This window comes from Urtica dioica, chromosome 3 (assembly GCF_054948205.1).
Source record: "Urtica dioica subsp. dioica isolate 48M chromosome 3, U.dioica_male_clone48M_v1_H2, whole genome shotgun sequence".
In the NCBI taxonomy this organism is placed as follows: domain Eukaryota; kingdom Viridiplantae; phylum Streptophyta; class Magnoliopsida; order Rosales; family Urticaceae; genus Urtica; species Urtica dioica.
The window spans coordinates 14,408,094-14,429,305 of record NC_142758.1 but is presented as its reverse complement, the minus strand read 5'-3'; the positions used below and the strand labels follow the sequence as shown (position 1 = coordinate 14,429,305).

General features: G+C 41.2%; 1 protein-coding gene across 1 annotated transcript; it reads right to left on the bottom strand.

Annotated features, from left to right (window-relative positions):
- Nucleotides 1–1,858: 1,858 nt before the first annotated feature.
- On the bottom strand, nucleotides 1,859–19,586 carry LOC149402410 (Di-glucose binding protein with Leucine-rich repeat domain-containing protein). The gene is made up of 9 exons (XM_089608834.1): nucleotides 19,252–19,586; nucleotides 18,081–19,121; nucleotides 17,434–17,584; nucleotides 16,812–16,883; nucleotides 16,032–16,100; nucleotides 15,480–15,548; nucleotides 15,033–15,110; nucleotides 14,398–14,606; nucleotides 1,859–2,512 (listed from the first exon to the last, which is right to left on the bottom strand). The coding sequence occupies exons 1-9, from the start codon at nucleotides 19,325–19,327 to the stop codon at nucleotides 2,406–2,408; spliced, it is 1,872 nt and encodes a 623-aa protein (XP_089464960.1). The 5' UTR covers nucleotides 19,328–19,586; the 3' UTR covers nucleotides 1,859–2,405.
- Nucleotides 19,587–21,212: the final 1,626 nt, after the last annotated feature.

Sequence of the window (21,212 nt, the reverse complement as noted above, 5' to 3'; positions counted from 1 at the left end):
TCTGAGGAGATACCCAAAGACAAACACGCACAATCCGAGCTTGTACGCATCCTCCGGATCTTGACATGTCTTGAACGCATTCGTCAAGACTTCGAACTTGGCGTTTCACATGCCGTTCAAGTGATCGGTCACGAGCCTATCACTCCTTTCCTCGTTCTGCTCCTCCGCTGTCGGACCATCTTCCATATTGAATCCGGTGATCAACGCGTATTCGAGTCTTCCGAATCTCACGCGTTTATTTCCCAATCCGAAGTGAATCTCACCCATTTTCGTTGACTCAATCTTTCGAAGAAGAAGAGAGTGTAGGAGTACCGTAGAGAAATTTAGTGTCGTCGCCTCGAAGAATTGAGCGGACGGAGTTTATGCAATCCTTTGAAGTAGATCAAGAGCGGTGAATTTTTCTTCCACAATCTTCAAGATTCCCGAACAAATATATGTGATTCGACCCGGAAAATTACTCTTACATAGAAACATCAATCTGTCCTAAAACACGAATTATAACAAGATTAATCACGTAATATATAACAAATAATTTAAAAAAATCAACTAATAAATTATATAAAAAAAAATATCATTCATTCATTCCCAATAACAAACAATATTAATACTGATATCCGTGGGCATATATATTTACACACAATATATATATATATATATATATATATATATATATATATATATATATATTCATGTAATTATTATAAAAAAAATAATAATTATCAAGTTGAAATTTGACTTGTATACCTACACATCATAACATTAATAACAGGTTGGCTTTGGTCTCTTTGACAAAGGCTTACCAGTGGTAAACAATTTTTGTACCATTTTTCTTTATAATGTAATTAATTTTCTTTACGTTGTGTACCATTACTGATCCATGGGCATATATATTTATGTTGTGTACCATATTTACATTTCATGATCTTCAACCAGTTGTCTTTTCTACTAAAAACACAACTAAAAGTTGAAAAAAATTAAAAAAAAAAACAGCGTCAGAGATCGGAGACGGTCGGATCCCGTCGGATGTCGGAGACGGTCGGATCTCGTCGGATCCCGTTGGATATCATCGGATTCCGTCGGACACGGACCATTGAAGACCGTCGAACACGGCGCGTTGAAGACCGTCGGATACGGTCGGATCTCATCGGGTTCATTTTCAACCCAAAATTTCCAAAAATTTGAGAACCCTAAAACTTAGTGTTACCTCTAAATCACATATAAATCAACTTAAATAACTACTTATCTTGTACTATATCATCCTACACAACTAAAACCATGAAAAACATTAAAAAAAATATGGTGGTGGTTGAGTTCTTAAGTTTTTGAGAGGTTGAAGATGATGGTCGGAGATAGTCGGATTTCAGTTGTTGAGGTCGGATTTGTGGAGGTGTTGGTCGGGTCTTGTCGGATTTTGAGAGGGTTGGGCGTATTTTTTTTTGTTTTTATTATTTTTTTTTTTAGAGTGTGTGAGTGAGAATGAGAAAGAGAGGGGTTTTAATGGGTTGAGGGTAATTTTGTCCAAAATTGGTACAAAAGTTTAATTTTGAATATTTCTCAACTATGAAGTCTAATTGAGATATTTTCATAACTATTGGGTCTAAAAATGAAATTTCTAAAACGAGTAGTTACCGGGAATTCTCAAATAGAACAGGACGCCTTTTTTTTAAAGATAATTGCTCATTTTTACCGAATTGTTGTACATTTCAATCTACGTTAAGTATTCTAAGTTCAGTCATTAACTACATATACACATGTAGTCATATATGTATTACTATTATGTATTACAAATTAGAATAAAATCACAAAAAAAAGGAGGACCTAAAATGCGAAGATTCACCGCCTGATCAAAGACATAAAATATTAAAACCAAAACCTTTGTGATTATCCAAGTGTCTTTCAATCTGTTCCGTACGTATAAAATACAATAAACGAAGTGCGATAAAATTGCAGGAAAACACTGATCCCAGAAACAGAAAAAAAAAAAAAAAAAAAAATAGAGCAGGTAAAAGTAAAATTAATTGTATATGTTGTGTGGTTTCATCCGAGGCATTGAACTACGAATTCATTCACACAATGTTCTCTTCAAATGCCATGTGGGTATGGTACAGTGTAGGATAGGAAATATGGATTTCTGGGGAGCTAATAATGATATTGACGACGATAAAGCTTTTTTTTGTTGGTCAGTAAGTAAAGATATACTGTGATTGCCTTTTGAAGACTTTTCTGGATGATCTGATTATAGGAGTCAAAATCATGATTGAAATTCGAAATCAAATCGACCCAGAAATCACTAATTTACTGTCTTCTAGGTAAGACAAAGAGGTGTTATGTGATTGCTAATTTCTTTGCTTGCCGATTAAATCACTATTTTCTTCTCTATAGTGACTCCTATTTTCCTAGAAAATTCAGCGAGGAGTTTGAGGTATAGGCATTGCTTTGGCATGTTGGCTCTCCATTTCAAGATGCATCAACGACTTCTGTCTCTGGTATCTGTTTCTTTTTGCATACAGGGCTGCACATTAAACGACATAAAACAAATATATGTTTAAGAGTGTTGCAGAGATAATATGCTAAACATACTTCAAGATGAAAGAAGATAATTGAAAACAATTAACGGAGAGAATGTTTTATTATTGGCTGTTAAAGTGATAGCAGATTCGTGTCATTACGTCGAAATTAAAAGCTTTTTCCTCTAAAGAAATTATCATGCTTGGCTACAAAATAATTCAGGAAGGAAAATGAAAGGGAATTGAGAGGAGAATGGGAAGTGGGATATAAACAACATCACTATCAATCCTGAAGTACCAGCGCAAAGTGAAGTTTTGAAAAGGTAACATCTGAGTGTCTGAGCATTTATTGGAGAAATACTCCCCAGGTCATTCTCAATTTCAAGCGGAATTTTCTTTTCCAGATACAAAGCTAAGATGGAGGAGAGCAATTATACAGATCTAATTTTAAAGGGAATTTATCTTTTACAAATGGCCTACCAGGAAAAACAAAAAGTATTTATTAAATATATGGCTATGGTCTGAAGTATTTCATTTATAATTAGATAATTCATGGATTAAATATAGAAGCATTGGAAGTATATTTATCAATATATAGTAAGGTTTATTGCTGAGATGTACTTGAAATTGTATGAGAATGTAGTGAAGAAGAAATTCCTTTGGGGAGAGAGACCAGACCTCTATCCCAGGTTTCTATCTACAAAAATGATTGAGGTTTGTAACACGATTTCCGCCTGACTAGTTCGAAAAAAAAAAACATCGTACCAGTCGAATATGAACTGTATGTAATTGCAGTCATAAATTCTTCAGGCCAAGATCTCGTGGACCAAGGTTTAGAATTTTGATTTCGATAGAATTTACATGGTCCGATTTTACGGAAAGTTCGGATGCTCGTGAAACTTCAACAGAAATTATGGAGAAATTTGAAATTCCAATTTTATTCACCACAAAAATTTCATTATTCAACGGAACTTTATATACATAGATATGTACATCCTGGAGTGTTTTTGTTTTTGTTAGTAACCCAGGAGTGATATTTCCAGGACCTGCCGTTTTTACGAATATGTGCTTAAACTTGATTCTTTTTTCCTTCTGCTTTAGACCACAAACACATAGTATCTCTCATCTGTGGCGATGCATGTTATGAATGATTTTTTCAGAATTAAGTGACGTGGACTACATGACTTTAAGCTCGGCCTTTGTTATCACCGATGGGATCATTAAGGGTAGCTTAGTAATTTACTCTGCATTTAAAAGCCTGTGTTATAAAGGCTCGTGTACTGTTTTATTGAGCTAGCTACGAGATCAGAAAAACAGAGAAAAACAAAGCGAGAATTGGGGATTCTCGAGTTAGGTCATTCTAGGATGGATTTTTTTTATTTATAAACTAGCCATTTCAAACTTAGTGTTTAGCAAAATGACCAAGGTTTCACAAGATGATGCATTTTAGTCACTTATAATATACAAGTACTAATATATCCATAATTATTTTTAATATAATTAATCTAATTTTCCAAAATTTGAATCCAATGCACTTTCTGTATTAATTCAGTCTTCGATAAACCATAAGAAGAAGAAAAAAGATGTCAAAAACTTTAATCCTACTTCCAAAAAATTTAATCCACTTTTCGATAAATCAGAAGAAAAAAAAGACGAAAATGATATCAAAAGATTTAATTCTGCTTTCAAAAAATTTAATCCATTTTTGAAAAAACCAAAAGAAGAAAAAGAAGGGAAGATGTCAAAAAATCTAATTCCACTTTCAAAAAATTTTAATCCACAGTTCGATAAACCAAAATGAAGAAGAAAAAGAATAAGATGGTGGTGATGACGATCGACGGTGAAACCACTTTACGATTGTCAATCGGAGCCTTTCAAGCCGCTCTTCTCGTCCTCACATCTGTCGATCAAATCCGATCTTAATCAAACCCTAAGTCGATCCATCATTGAACCACCACCACCACCGACCGACCATCGCTCTCGCCGGAAGATTCGAGCAGCGCCGACGAATCTTCGGACGAGGCTTGACTCTCCATGGATGCCTCCTATTTGAATCGGAACCCTAAAAAAGCTTCAAGCAAGGAAGATTCTCCGAGATCGAAAGCTTCTCGCGGAGTCTGATAATCCTTCGCGAGAGCTTGATCTCTCCAACAACCGATTCGCCGGCGATTTTCCGACGCCGGTGCTTTCACTTCCTCGCCTGAAGTTTCTCGACCTCCGATTCAACAAGTTCGAAGGTCTGGTGTCTCCGAGCTATTCGATCGATTTCTATACACGAATTTTTAGGTAATATTAAGATTGAATGGTTTGGGTATTCTGATTTGATGTCTTACTGTTTGGATCTAATGGTATTTTTGAGCTTTTTTTTTTTAAATTGGGCTATTTTGCTCAACTTTTGAAAGATGGATTATTTTGCCAAGTCCAAACTTTAAAATAGCTAGTTCACCACATCGTCCTTCTAGGATATGGAAACACTTGCGAGATAGAGAGGCAGATCAAGTTCTCAAATTGATCTAGAGATCGGAAAGTGTTGACTGGTGATTCACAAGAGCTTTGTATTTTGTATTCTTCTTGATTAGTGGAGGAAGCGGAGTAGGCATTTAAGCCGAACCTGGGTAAATTTTGTGTGTTTGTGTTTGTTTGTTGCTCTGTTGTTATGGCCCGGGACCTTGATCTCGTAACGGGAGGACCCATGATGAAGAAAATTACGAAGATTAGAGTGCTTGTATCCCAACAGTACTCCACCCATGACAACCATTCTAGCCATCTTCTCGGTTTATCACCGGTCAAATATCGTAGATACATTTCGAGCCTGCGATTTACCACTTCTGTTTGCTAGTCAGATTGCGTGTGATAGGCCGTGGTGAAGGCTAAGGACCTGCCGCGGAGACGAAGAAGCTCACGCCAAAACTAACTCTGGAAGATTGGATCACGGTCGGTGATGATGGAATCGGAAGTCCATGCAAGCGGAATACTTCACGGAAAAATGTCTCGGCCATCGAAGTTGATGTGTACAGGTGGACCAGCAGTAGGAAGTGTGCATACTTCGAGAAACGATCAACGACGACTAAGATGACTGTTTTTCCGCACCGACTTTGGAAGAGCTTCAACGAAATCCATGGAGATGTCGGCCCATATAGCCATCGGGATAGGAAGCGGTTATAGGAGCCCCGTGGGCTGAAGAGTTTCACACTTGTATTTCTAGCAAACTTGACAGTGCTAAACGTACTCCTGGATAGACTTCTTCCAACCCTTCCAATAGAAATAACGACGGACGCGATCCAGTCTTTTCGACTCCCTCATGCGCTAAATTGTGAAAGCCTGCGATTACCTGCACAACTAGAGGCGAGGTGGAAATTAAGTATGTCTTTTCTTGGAACAAAAAAAGGCCATCTCGAACCACCCACGCGCTCCTCTCCTCCCCGTGGATTACACGGTCCAGCTAGGCACGGAGAGACTCATCGACGTCGATCTCTTGCGAAGCTCGTCAAAGACACCGATTCTGGTAGCGGAGAGGGCGAAGAGCGCTGCTCCTTCAAACTCCGAGTCCTCTCCGCCGCGGCATCCGCAACACGACTTAAAATACCCGTCGATATTCTACCAAGAGAACGAACTTGAAGCTGCAATTATGTTTTGATCAAGAACTTGTTCCCTCACAGGTATGGTCACCACTGTAATGGCCTTTGCTAATCCTGAGCTATCTCTCGTAGGTAGCAAGATTATGGTGTCGATCGGCAAGTTTTCAACTAAAGAAGGCAATTCAATGTCCTTGTTGCAACATCGCGCCAATCCCACTTCCCGAGGCATCACACTCAATGACGAAGTCCTCCGAAAAGTCAGGTAGGGCGAGTACGGGGGACTCGAAGAGAGCTTTTTCTTAGGGTGAGGAATACGCATCCGCTGCCTTGTCCCAATGGAACCCGTTCCGGCAAAGAAGTCGGGTTAGGGGCGTTGAGATGATGCCGTAGTCTTTGATGAACTTTTGGTGGTACCCGGATAACCCCAGGAAGCCCTGAACAACCCGAGTCGTACGCGGTATCAGCCAGTCAACGATCGCCGTGATTTTACTCGGATCGACGGAGACTCATGTGTGCTGGAGGACATGACCAAGATAGGCTACTTCTTGGAGGCCAAAGTAGCATTTGGGGCACTTGAGGTAAAGTCGGTGCGCCCGAAGGACGAGAATCGCTCGGGCGTGTTGGAGGTGGTCCTCTATGGTACGGCTGTAGATCAGAATATAGTCGAAGAAGACCAACACAAAACGCCGTAAGTGCTCGCAGAACACCGCGTTCATCAAACGTCGACGGCGCATTCGACAATCCAAATGGCATAACGAGGAATTCATAGTGACCGTGGTGGGTGCGAAAAGCTGTCTTCTCGACGTCGCGGGGTCCTACGCACTTGATGATAGCTGGATGTCAAGTCGAGCTTCGTAAAGAACGTAGCCCCATGCAGTTCGTCGAGCAGCTCGTCTACTATGAGAATCAGGAACTTATCCTTCACCCCCTTTGCGTTCAACTCACAGTAGTCGACGCAAAACCGCCAAGAGTTGTCCGCCTTCTTCACTAACAAGACCGATGATGAGAATGGTGAATGAGTCTCGCGAATGATCCTGGTGCATAACATATCAAAGCATTGTAACTCAATCTCATCTATCTGCAGGTGAGGTTAACGATAAGGCCTTACCGCCACCAGGTCGGTCGGTCCGCGATAGCAGCCGAATCTGGTGATCACATGCGTGAGGAAGGCATGTCGGCGTAGCAAAGATATCATCGAACACCTCGAGATATCATCCGTGTTTGCATGCTCTTCGGGACCAAAGCGGTCCATGCACATCTCGAAAAATTCGGTCCACGTTAACGGTTCGTCAACCATCCTTCCGAGGTCGCGATACCATCCGTGCGCTGAGCCTGTCAACACAAAGGTGGTTTTCCGCACTTTGGATTCTTTAACCGTCATTTGATCGTCGAAGTCCTCACTTCTGAAGCGAGCTATTAAGAAGGTGGCCAAGAGATTATAAACCCACACACTAAGCCCATACTTTAGTGATGTGAGACTTCTACATGCCAATCTCATACTTGACAATGTAAGAATCAACTAGGATTGTAAAAATACCCCACACTTGAAGAACCAACATCCTCGTTGGTCACGGTTGGCACCCCCTTCTTGGGTCCAAACCACCCTATGTGGGCCACCACTCCGAGTGTTGCAATCTACCAAGATAGGGCTAGCTCTAATACCAAAATTGTAATGGCCCGAGACCTTAATCTTGTCATGGGAGGACCCGTGATGAAGGGAATTCCGAAGATTAGAGTGTTTGTCTCTCTGCTAAACCTAATTTCTCCTAGCGTGAGAGAAATTAAATTATTGGCTGAAAGATATCTTTATTAATGAAAAAGACCTATTTATATGTAGGTCAACTTACAACCGCGATTTTCTTAATTGGGCTTAAATATAACCAAAAAATAAAAATAAAAATAAAGGACTAAATGTCTCTTTTCTCTTCCCGTCCTCTGATCGGCTTTCCCTTGTTATCGGAATTATGGTCGGAGGTAGTGTTAGTCTTTTTGTTGACAAGTTCAAACTTGAAAACAAGGAATTCTTTTGCTCCATAGGGAAGGACGGAAAGATTGTGAGAATTGTTGAGTGCAATGGGAAGGCGTTTAGCATTTTTGTCCATAGAAAAGCTGCTACGTGGATTCAAGATATGTATGAGGAGATCGTCGAAGCCTTTCAGCCTGCTTTCTTTCAGTGCAGGTTCTCCGATTTTTCTTTCTCTCATTATAGACGTGTTGGAGGATAAACGAGGAAGATGCATCAGAATTCTTAAAGTTGTTAGGGGTGACCGGAAAATCACCCTTGTCCCAAGAGGAAGGAACTCGAAAGGTTGGCTGCTTTTCACCCGATCGCTGAGCAATATTCTCAAGGATTGGAACCATGAGAAGCGTGCTCTTCACGTTGAAGTCAATAAGGCAATGTCGAGGTCGCCTGTCAAGTCGGTTGTGAACGGCCTTAGCTTTAAAGATGTGGTGGTGGTTAGTAGAGGTCCCATGCCTCCCTCGTCGGTAAAGGAAGTCGCCCTCAGCACATGCACCTCTCCTCTCAGGACGAACAGTAACAATGCCTCTCTTGTAGAATCCTCTTGTGTCCAGAAGTGGGACTGTGCCGTGATAGTGTGTCGCCTCAAGGGAGTGACTCTTTGGAAAGATATTTTCCAGGAGCTTCAGAGACGGACCGGGAAACTGCTCTCTTGGTCACCCCTCATTGGAAATAAAGTTGTGGGATGGTGCGACAACGAGGAAGAGAGAGATTCTTTGATAAGCCAGGCGGTGGAGGCCTTCAAGAAGAGGTTGCTTTCATCAAGCGATGGTCAGAAAATCTGTTTTGGACGGACTAGAAGGTCTTTTTGCAGAACAGCTGGGTTGGTATTGAGGGTCTCCCTTTCGAGCTTTTGAATCTCCAATCCCTGAAGGACATCGAAAAGAAATTAGGTGGTCTGATCGATATCAACATAGAGACTCTTGATCTCTCTTTCCTCCAACACGCAAAAATCAGATGCAAAGGTTTTGGTTCAGGGCTCGAACCTGATCTCTTGCTTTGCAATTCTGTTCGTTTGCGTTTGTTCAATTTGGGTGCACCAGGCAAGAGCGGCTCTTCCGTTGCATCGTTGGGTTGTGGATCGTCTCCGTCCCTTCTCGGAGCCGGTTCCAAGGATGTTTCTTTGGCCCTTGATGATGCACAAAGTCAGAGACCTTGAAAAAGGAAAAGCCCCTATCGATTGGGCGCGTCTTCCCAGCATGAATGAAAAGAGTATCTCTCTTCTGGAAGATACAACTTCTGAGAAAAGGGTGACACGTGTACCTGAGGCCATTTTTTCTTTCCCCTCTTGTTCGTTCGTTGGAGACAAGGATGAATCCTATGCGCGTGACCTGGGGAATCCGGAAAAGGCGGCTTGCTCTCACGTGGGCCCTACCCTGGATAAGCGGCTTCCCGTCCAGGTTAACTTTGTTATCCCTTCTATGTCGAATTTGGGCTTGCTCCGGAATTATGATTCTTGGGCTTTCGATTCTTCTGGGCCTTCAAAGTCTACTGGGGACGAAATATTTGCTCCTATTGCTAAGTCCGGGCCGTGTAGGTGCGTCCAAAACAAATGCACCTGTTCTGTGTTGCGTCCTTAGCCAGATGGGATGATTTTCTTAGAGAGAAGAGCCTCGTCCCACGTACACTGAAGTTCTTCACGAACTAAACAGCGACTCAGAATTGATGAGGGATCGAAAGCATGGAATTTTTTTTACAGGAAGACGAAGAGTGGATCAGGAGGCTTCGTCTCCGTACGGCCAAGAGCCGGGTATGGCGAGCGACTTAGGGGGATTCGAGTTTGTGGTGGAAGAAGAGATAGGGCTGGCTGAAGGCGACGAGGTTTCAGACTTGGAGGATGATTCCTCTGAAGAATCTTTTGTGTCCTTTCATGAGGACGGCGAGATTGATCCCGAAGAGTGTCTCGATGGTCTAGCTCTTAACTTTGGAGCTGAGATTTCGACGCCGGCGGATTTAGCGCCCCTTCGTGGTTGGAAGATGCTTTGATTCCGTTCTCGACACCGTTGTCGTTCGCTGCTTAGTTTCCTATGTCTTCAGAAGCGCCATCTCCCCGCGGTCTCGTTGTTCAAATGGAGGAGGGATCCGGCAAATCGAACAGAGTCAATGGCCTATGCCTGGAGCTCCGGAATCTAGAAATTGAGATGTCCTTTGGTAAAAAGAACAAGTCTGGGCTTTTACCAAAGAATCAATTATGATTTTTTCCTGGAACGTCGGGGCTTTGGGAGACCCCGATAAGAGAAGTATCAGGGCTTTGGTTTGTAGCGTTCATCCGGATGTCATAGTCTTTCAGGAGGTGAGGAGGTCTTTTGTGGATAGAAGGTTTGTTGGTAGTGTGTGGAGCTCTAGATTTAAAGAATGGATCTATCTTCCTGCTAACGGATCTTTTGGAGGTTCTCAAAGGGTTAAAGGAAAAAAAATTAAGGAATGGGCTGGTGAGGAAAGAGCTAAAGTTGCTGGGCTGAAAGTGAGTATTCAGCACGATATTCAGCAGCTGGACAGAGTAGAGGAAGATACGAGTTGGTCTCTAGAGTTACGGGATAAAATGGTTGAGTTGAAAGCTAAGATCGCGGGGATCTTAGCGGAAGAAGAAAGAGCGATCAGACTCAAAAGGTAAAATCGCTTGGGCCAAAGACGGAGATGGCAACTCTAAGTTGTTTCACTCCATTATGTCGGCTAGAAAAGCCAAAACTGCCATTCGCATTCTTGAAAAGGAGGACGGCTCCATCATTGTTGAGGAGAATTTCATCGTCAAAGAGGTCAACAGCTATTTTTTGCACTTATTTTCGGCTAGTCCGGTTCGTACGATAGAATGGGAAGGAGTGGATTGACAGGCTATTTCTCCCCCTTGTGCTTCGCATTTGCCTAGACCTTTTGAGGATGAAATCAAAGCAGGGGTCTTCGGTTGTGCTAGGGAGAAATCACCAGAACCCCATGGCTTCTCAGTAGCTTTCTTTCAAGACTTTTGGGAGATCCTCAAGGACGATTTAGTGAAAGTCTTCTCCGAGTACTGGAATAGCAGTATTATTAATAATATTACCAACGAAACTCATCTTTGCTTGATTCCTAAGAAGCTTAACTCCAGTAGAGTGAGGGATTTTCGACCCATCAGCCTCGTCACGAGTTTGTACAAGATTATTGCGAAAGTGTTGACAGAGAGAATTAAACCGGTCATGGAAGATACGATCAGCGAGTGTCAAGGAGCTTTTGTGAAGGGTCGGCAAATAACGGATTTGATCCTAATCGCTAATGAAACTGTGGAAGAGTTTAGGCGAGTAGGTAAGAAAGGAGCGTTTCTCAAGTTGGATTTTGAGAAGGCTTACGACAAAGTAAATTGGGACTTCCTCGACTTTGTCTTAGAGAAGAAAGGGTTTGACTCGCAGTCGAGAAAGTGAGTTAGGGGCTGCGTCTTGTCCGTTTCCTTCTCCGTTCTGATTAATGGCAAGCCGCGTGAAAGATTCGGCGGATCGAGAGGTATACGCCAAGGAGATCCCTTGTCCCCCTTCTTGTTCATTATCGTTGTGGATGCACTTTCGTGTCGTATCTCTTGTGGAGTGAGTAGAGGCTCTTTTAAGCCAATCGTTGTCGGGTCGCCCAGCATTGCGATTTCTCATCTTCAATTTACCGATGATACGCTGATTTTTGGCGAAAATGATTCGACAAGTTGGGAGAACTTGCTTGGTATTGTCAAGGATTTTTGTGATACCTCTGGCCTCATGATCAATATCGATAAGAGAAATATAGTGGGCATCAATTTCTCGGAGGTCGAGTCTGTGACCCTTGTCGGGGCGCTAGGGTGCAAAGAAGATAAGTGGTCGATTCGCTATCTGGGGATGCCTCTGGGAGACGGCCCAAGAAGAAAAGCATTTTGAGACCCAGTGTTGGCTAAAGTGGTGAAGAGACTTGACGGGTGGAAGCGAGGTTTTCTCTCAAAGGGTGGGAAGATGACACTTATCAACGTTGTCCTCTCCGCGCTTCCAACCTATTTTATGTCGATTTTTAAAATGTCGGAGGGGGTCGCTGCTGATATTGAGGATCATGAAACGGTTCCTGTGGGAAGGGTTCGACGAAGGACGGTCTCGTGCAGAGCTGGCGTGGGATACTTGTTGTCTTCCAAAAAATAAAGGGGGGCTAAGTATCGGTAACCTCGTCATCAAGAACAACGCTCTCCTAGCGAAATGACTGTGGCGATTCCCGATCGAAGAAGATGCCCTGTGGCACAAGGTTATCTCCGCTATTTATGGTGTTCTTCCAAATGGTTGGGATCCGGGGGACTCTAAAGATCGAACTTTTCGTAGCCCTTGGCGTTCTGTTTCGACAGTTCGTGAGCTGTTTATCAGCCGATGCTCTTGGAAGGTTTTCGACGGGTCTATAGTGCGTTTTTAGGAGGACGTATGGTGTGGAGACGTGTCTGAAAGACCGGTTCCTTGGTTTGGCTAGACTTTGTCCCTCTCAGAACGCCCCTACCAACAAATTCGCTTCTCCTTCTCCCTCTTTTCCCGGTCAGGTGGAATGGAATTTTGGCTTCCCCAGGAATTTGACGAACAGAGAATCTAGCGAAGCTACTGATCTGATGGGGTTTTCCGATGATTTTAAGCTTTGGGAAGGTCTCGAAGATCGGCGCATGTAGTTGGGTGACGAAGACGTGTTCTCAGTCAAGTCTTTGGCCGAGGACCTATCCTCCACTGCTCTTCGGCCCCCCGCTCCTTTCTTTGATGTTGTTTGGAAGGCTGCTGCTCCGAACAAGGTTCAGTTTTTTGCCTGGTTGGTGGCTATTAAGAGTGAATACACCGGACCGAATACAAAAATTGAACCCCCATATCTCTCTGTCGCCGAGTTTTTGTTCTGTGTCGAAGTACGAATGAAGACGCTGACCATCTCTTCCTCCGGTGCAGCGTGGCTTCCGAATTATGGCGGTGGTTTTTCTCGAAGCTGGGCCTCGTCTTCAGTCCTACCTCTGTCGAGGCGCGGCTGAACACTCACTCCTCCCCCGGGTTCAGCTTAAAGAGGGCCGCAGCCGCCAAGACTGGGGTTCTGGCTGGTTTGTGGGGAGTTTGGAATATTCGGAATAAGGCTATATTCAAGGACGAGAGGTGGAATATATATAGGTTGATCGATAGTTTAAATCATTGTATCTCCCTTTGGCTTTTTTCTTCTTGTTCTGAGTTTAAGTCTTTCTCTTTGGCTGTTTTGGCTAGGGACTGGCCTAGCACTTTGTAATTGCTGTTTTTTTTTTTTTTTTTTTCGCTGTAGTCTTTTTGTACTCTCCTGGTCTTGTTTTCCGGCTTTGCCGTGTTGAATGAATAAAGTCCCGTTGTTTCTTTTAAAAAAATAATAATAAAAGACATAATAGAAAACAAAGACCTTAATTAAAATACTGAAAACAATAGCCTAGATTATAAAAACGAAATTAAATAACCTCAGCCCAACTAGGCCTTCGGATCACGCGGCCCATCATTAGTCACACCGTTACGACTAATTCGATGGTATCGTTTCCCATCGAATGAGTCTGTAACAGTTTTTGCCAATTGTGTGTTCATCGTCAAGTTTCTTAAACGACTATTCAAAGTAAGAAGTTTACACATGTGATTTGGTTGTGGAAATGGCAGGTCAAGCAACAAATTAAAGACAGTATATACCTTAAAGTGACGATTAACGGAGAAAATGTTTATAATAGGCTATTAAAGTGATAGCAGTTTCGTGTCAGGACGTTGAAATTAAAGGCTTTTTTTTTCCTTTAAGGGAACTATCACGCTTATTACAATAGAATTCAGGAGGGGAAATGAATTGGTTTTCCAAGAGTGATGGGAGAAGGGAAATCATAAATAATACTAAAAGGACACTGAAAGGAGAATGGAAGTGGGATTCAAACAGCATCACTATTCATGGAAATTTCAACAGAAATTTTGGAGAAACTTTGAAATTCTGATTTTTTTTTTCCCCTCAAAATTTCAATGGAACTTTTTTATATTTACATATTATGAATATTAGATATATTGGTTTTGTTATTCTCTCTTTTATGACTTTTAAAAAAAAAATTAAAAAAAAAATTATCTCGTTTATAAATCCAACATAGAGATGTACATACTGGAGTCTTTTTTATAAGTATCCCATGAGTGAGATTTCCAGGACCTGATGTTTTTATATGAATATGTGCTTAAGCTTGGATCTTTTTTCCTCCTGGTTTAGTATCTCTTATCTGTCGCGACCTATATAATTTGGTTGTGGAAATGGCAGGTCGAGCAACATACTAAATATGATATATAGCCAAAAGTGTATAGGAAAGAATACTTACACATCAAATCTTGAGGCAATCCGAAGTCGTAGTCGTTTCTACCCCTTCTGATCCAGAAGATATACACAGCTGACATCACCAGACAGAAAATAAGAGCGGCTGATAGTCCGATTGCGATTTTCCCTTTAGAAGATAAGCCACCATTTTCCCAAAACATAGGACATTCGGGTAAAGGAGATCCTCCACATAGTCCTTTGTTGTCAGAGAGACTGAAACAAACAGAACAGTATGTATTTGTTATTTGCTAATATATCAGAAGCCGGTCAAAGCATAAGATGAGAGAAATCAGTAAAAGAGGCTTTGGAGTTTGGATTCAGGCTACATTTGGACTCTGGGAACTGTTTAGAATTACTAGTAGGTTATAGCTAGTTTACAGTGGATACCAAAAAGGAATTCTAACATCTTCTCAACGCCTCTACAGGGAATCGGGTTGGTCATCAGACATCTGCTGATTTGAGAAAGATTGTACTGCACTGTGTAGGTGGATATTTTTTCATGAGACATTCTATGCGTGCCACAATGTAGTTTTGCATACTCTATCGAGCATGTTGGCCCAAAATATTTAAACTTTAGTATTATTAATTTGGAAGGAAAAAAAAACAGTGATCATAGCTAGTTGATAATGTATGACATACTCAATAGATCCACCATGTACAGCAATCGAATATAGTTCCTCTGGTACTCGCCCTTCCAATAAGTTATCATTCAATATGCTGGTAAGAAAATGGAAAAAGATTAACATTTGCTTTCTCTTAAGGCTGTAAAAGGGAAAAATCAACAATAACATATAGCAAGGGAAATCAAAATCATGCATGTGATTTATGTAAAAATATCATTTAAGTTCACCGTTAAGAGTAAGGTAGAAAACTTCTCTTTGTTTTTAAAGTACTCTCAGACAGTAAAATTCAATTTCAACCTTTTAGGTTCAGCACAGTCAAGGACTGCACTGAAGAGTTAGATTACCAAATCTTGCAGAATTGAAAGTCAAATCAGAGCAATTTCTGTAGAATAAATTCGATAGAACCGTTGTAAATATAAACGCAGCCAAAGTGAACCATGAAAAATAAAGACAGTTTCCTTACACAAGCTGCAGAGATGAAGTCTTTAAACTTTCAGGGATGGATCCTGTAAACTGATTATGTGACAAATCCCTGAGACAATGATAAAAGATAAATAATTTCAACAACAACAAAAAGGCATAACTTTTATTTTTAACAGAAAATTAGGAAAATAGCCAACTTAAACGTTTGACATTCCTAAATAGCCAACGTTTAGTAAATCTTAGGTAAATAACCACTTTCAGACATAAATTTTAGGTAAATAGCAAACGTTTGGTATATGAAAGTGGCTATTTACCTAAGATTTACGTTTGAAAGTGGCTATTTATCTAAGATTTACCAGACGTTGGCTATTTAGCAATGTCAAACGTTTAAATTGGTTATTTTCCTAATGGACCCTATTTTTAAATGCATGTACTGAAAAACTGAGAACATAAACCACCAAAGAGACAATCCCCATGTCGAAACAGCTGTTGTGCAGCACAAATCATAAAAATATGTCAACATTACATGCAGACAAGAAAACACCAATCAGAAATAGATTTATCAACATTGTACAATAAGTCCAATACTTACAGCCGAGTGAGAGACTTTTGACCTAAACCATCTGGTAATCTCTCTCCCAACGAATTAGAGCTCAAATTCCTATATGACAGAAAATCATTTGGTTATGACTCATAGAAGCAGTTCAACGGAGTACATATGAAACTAAAGCATATAAGTTTCAAAGTCACAACCTTAATACAAACCAAGATAACTATTATGTGAGTTTTCCTAATGTATTAATGAAAAAAGCCCAGGATGTACAGAGTTAAGCTCTTAATTTCCTAGTGCTACTTTCCTTTAATTCAATCATTAACGTTCTGCACTAAGATGCTTAATAACTGTTAGATAATAACTCAAATGTAATTTTCTTCAAAAGCATTAGGTCATTTCGATCGAGGAAAAACTATGCCGAAGGTAAAGTTATGAAATGTAAAATTTTGATAATTTGACCAACTTTGAAAAAAAAAAAGTAATAAATGAAGGGAACCAACTTGATTCAGCTAAAGATTTAGCAATCAGGTCTACTTCTATACATGCATATCCCTTGGTGAGAAAATACATAAAAAAAATTTAAAAAAAAATTGCTGTTAAATGAAAACAGAAAAAATAAATAAATAAATAAATAAAAGGGAGAACAGCGCAATGATAGCAATGTAGACATAACTCATAGCATACATCACATATGGCTCATTGTAAGATATATGAATGGTGAACAAAGACAAATTTGCATTATCATAACATATTTGTTCTCTTTCAATAGTTGCGAAGTACGAATGCCCAATAGCAAGAAAGTAGGCCGATGGTACTTACAGGCTTACCAGGTTTGACAAGAGACTAATCTGCTCGCTGATAAACCCTTTCAAGCCTTGACTTGCGAGGTCACTAAAAGACATTATTGCAAACAAAACGTGAGTGAAGAGAGTAAATGCTAGACCAAAGCTCAAAAAATGGAGTAGCTGAAAATGAAAAAGATATTAAGGCATAGCACTTTGAAGAAGATATATAATTCCCTGGCTTTGAAAGCATCCTTGGTCAACAAATAAAAAGCCACATCGATTATATATTTGTAGATATAATCCTTGTATCCCAAGGGTTTTAAATACTACTTTCCTTGTAACAGCTAGTATCATTTTATTATTATTTACCAACAGGTAGTTTTTCGGAAGCAGATTTCACAGGGAACAAATAACACCTAATATGTGAAAACAGCTTGTCGAACAGATAGCATCCAAGTTCTTCACTTATGTTGTTGAGCATCAGAGGTTCCCTCTCAAAATCAATTGTGAATGAGAAGAATAACTGATAATCTTATAAACCTTGTTAAGGTCCTGTATTTTAAACAACGTGGGATCTATTTTTCACAAGTTACTTCTCCCGTTAATCTAGGTCAAATTTTTAGATGACACATAGCAAAAGTGGAGCAAAAGCTTACATTTCAGAAATGAAAAGGGCAGTTCCATTCTTGTTGACATGACATGTAACTCCCTCCCAGGCATCCCAGCTCGTCGGAGCACAAGGATCTCCGTTCCACCCCATTCTATCGGGAATTTTGAGCGTATCTTTCAATACTTTCATAGCAGTCACTGCATAAGAAATCTCAACCACTAAGCCTAACGTTTAAGGAAGATGCAATCTCATCGTCCAAAAGACATTAAATCTGCTATATAAATAATCTAGTTATGGTAGGAAAACATAAATACTGTAACCATCTCTGAAATTTGCAATATATATAGTGAGACCCCATTTGACATTTTATTGCGTCTTCGGTCAGTGATTCTGGTTTATTTATATAATAAATAAGTTATTAGGTACAACAGAATGACCATTTCTAATTTCTTTCCCTATTCCGACTTTCTTCACAACTACAAAAGACATATAAGCTAATTTAGGCAACGAAAACTTTTTCTTTTTTGGAACTAAACAAACCTCAATTCAAACCAAATTCATTCCAAAACAAGATAACTATTTTACTCATCACACTAAACTTCTACCAAACTTCAGACTCAACGAACTTCAATCATGCAAAAATATCAAAACAAGATCTTCCTGAATAAACAAATAAAAGAATCAAACCCAGACCTTGCTCTGGAGCTGTGGCGAGATCAACGGGAACGAGAGCGTAATTCTCCAACCCGCTAATGATTACGGCACCGGAAACGGTGACGAGCTTGATGCTGAGAGACGTGCTGCTCAGATTCTGGACCGTGTAGTTCCAGCTGTAAGCATGGAATTCTCCGACCTCCTTGAACACATCGATCCGATTAACAGTCTTGTTGTTAATCACCACGTCGAACACTCTCTGCCCCGCCCTTGTCACGCTCGAATCCAGCTCCGCAAAATGCAGCCACACCATGTAATCAAGCTTCGCGTCCACTAGCAATTCGTACTCCAAACTGCCGTCTGCGATCACCGCCGTCTGAAAAAGCTTCATCGGAAACCAGTTCGGGCTCTGCTCCGTACCAGCCACGATAGCGTTCTTCGTCGCCAATGATCTGGCTGCGTTCTTCGTCGCCGGCGATCGGAGCTCGAAATCAGATTGCCAAGACCGGCCAAACAGGTCCCAATCGTTGCTGAACCCTGGTCCCCACGCTTCCGATCCCATGGTCAACCTCCCGTAGTTGACCAACACGTGTCCGTTTCCTCCGCCGTAGGACTCCGGATCGACCTCGACGATTTCCAGGGTTCCGATCACCGGCGGATCGGTGGCGACGCTGTAGAAGCACACGTCGGCTTGTCCGTCGGAGACATAGGCGAAGAGATCGGAGTAAGCGCCGGATCCGGCGATATCCTCCGGCCACGGCGAGCGCCACGAGAACACCACTGTTCCTTCCACTGACACGTCGAACGATGGCGCGTGGGATTTACCGTCGTAGTTGTCGTAGACCGTGAAGGTACGGACGTAGTACCGGCCAGTCGGAAGGTTGGGGATTGAGTAGCAATTCTTCTTGCCGGAGGCGAGAGGGAAGGATCGGAGAGTCTTCTCTTGGGGGTGGTGAAAGCGAAGAGGCTCCGATACTATCGCCGAAGAACCGCCGGAGAAGAATCGGTCCGATAACCATGTCCTGTTGAACCGGTCTGTTGACTCCGTTGGGCTCCCACAGTCTATGTAGAACGAAGTTCCTGTTACAGAAAAAAAAAACAAAAAACAATAAAATGAATATTATTTTAATTAATTAATTTAATTTTTTTGATACGGTTGGTACAGTGGAAGTGAATTGTGTTTGTAAGCAGAGAGAGTGTTGAGGCTCACGGTAGGGATAGGATTGCGACGGAGACACAGAGGCGGAGAAAAACAGAAGCGAGGATAGGAAAATAAAAACGGACATTTTAGTAGAAAAAAAAAAAACTCGATTAAATTCTAATTTAATGAAATAAAATTCCAAATTTAGCTGGTATTAGGACATGGACGACGGAAACAGGAGCGGATTGAAAAACTGAAGGGAACGCGTATAAAGTTAACGAGATAGAGAGAGAGAGAGAGAGAGAGAGAGAGAGAGAGAGAGAGAGAGATTTGCGGAGAAGAGAAGGAAAAACGACTGAAGCTAACTACAGAAGCTCTTAATCTGTATGGAAAGAAAAGCGGGAGTGAACTATATTTGGGCTGATTTTATATATATATATATATATATATATATATATATATATATGTATATGTATATACACATGTATATAATTTTATTTTATTGATGAATTTGTCACGGCGTGGATTATGTTATGTTGGTGTATTATTTTCTGCATACTTTTAGTTATGAACGTGATGTGAAAAGTCCACTCTTCAATTCGATCTTAAATAATAAATTAATTATGTTTTTAATAAAGAGTGATAATTGGTTGTTTGTTGTTGATGGTGATGGACCTCATGGTGATTGTTAATTCATTAAGTTTACCGTTGAGCTGAGTTTTGCGTGTATAACGGAAGCTTCAAAAGTGAATCCTATGCATTTTTATTTATGTGTATTGTTATGTCGTTATTTTCACATGGTATAAATAACACATCAAGAGCAAAAGATACATCAAGTCCATACACAAGGCATAAGCTCACAAGAAAACTCACGCACCAAGCTCCGAGTCAACACTCATGAAATGTCTTTCAAAAGACCCTCAAAGAATGTTTTCAAGCTAGACTTCTTGACAACTCTTCAAGACAAAACCACAAAAATGATCACCCGGCCGGCCAAAAAAGAAGACCACCCGGTCATCTTCACCCGACCAAGACCACCCGGTCATCTTCACTCGGCCAAGACTACCCGGTCATCTTTACTCAGTCAAAATCACCCGGTTGTCTTCACTCGGTCAAGATCACCCGGTCGTCTTCACTCGGTCAAGATCACCCGGTCATCTTCACCCGGCCAAGACTACCCGGTCATCTTCACTCGGCCAAGACCACCCGGTTATCCGGTCATCTTCACTCGGCCGAGACCACCCGGTCATCTTCACCCGGTCATCTTCACTCGGCCAAGACCACTAGGTCATCTTCACTCGGCCGAAATCACCCGGTCATCTTCACTCGGTCAAGATCACCCGGTCGTCTTCACTCGGCCAAGATCACCCGGTCGTCTTCGCTCGGTCAAGACCACCCGGCCATCTCCACCACCCAAACCAAGTACTTCTCACTAAATCCCTTGGCTCCTATAAATACCTCATTCATTCACAACACAAAGTAAGTTTCTCTAAACTTCTCAAAACTCTACAAAAATCACACCACCACTTTCTCTCTCTATAAAACATAGAGACAAGTACAAATCGTTTATCAAAAACACATTACAACACGACTAATGTTGAGCGTCGGAGAACGCGCCGAGGGAAAACCATCCGCGTCCCTCTAGATTCACATTTCATTTGTGGTTAGGTGAAGGTGCAAGGATTCGAAGACTCGGCGAAGAACACGAAGAACGTAGAAGATCCAAAAACCCGGAGACTTGAAGATTCGAAGACCCGAAGATCCGAATAACATGAATAGGACAAGAAGAGAAGAATTTCACCAAACCCAACCTACTGCGGTCATAGGGTCCGACCCTAGATCGAACCACGGACGGTTCTTAGTGTTAACCCAAAAACGCGGTTAACATGTATAGTAATTATTTGTGTTTTTTAAATACTACATTTCCTATGTAATTGACATAGAAGTAACAAATTGTAATTATAACAAACTGTAATTTTATGGCAAAATAATCGAAGAAAGAATCTGACACGTACGTGTAGTAGATAGAG

What these genes read in the sequence shown, in the direction of transcription:
- LOC149402410 (XM_089608834.1), bottom strand. Translation starts at nt 19,327, where the DNA reads ATGTCCGTTTTTATTTTCCTATCCTCGCTTCTGTTTTTCTCCGCCTCT. An exon ending in CGCCACAGCTCCAGAGCAAG is followed by an intron (nt 17,585 to 18,080) that starts GTCTGGGTTTGA and finishes TTTCTTATGCAG; the next exon opens with TGACTGCTATGAAAGTATTG. An exon ending in CAAAAGTCTCTCACTCGGCT is followed by an intron (nt 15,549 to 16,031) that starts GTAAGTATTGGA and finishes TCATTGTCTCAG; the next exon opens with GGATTTGTCACATAATCAGT.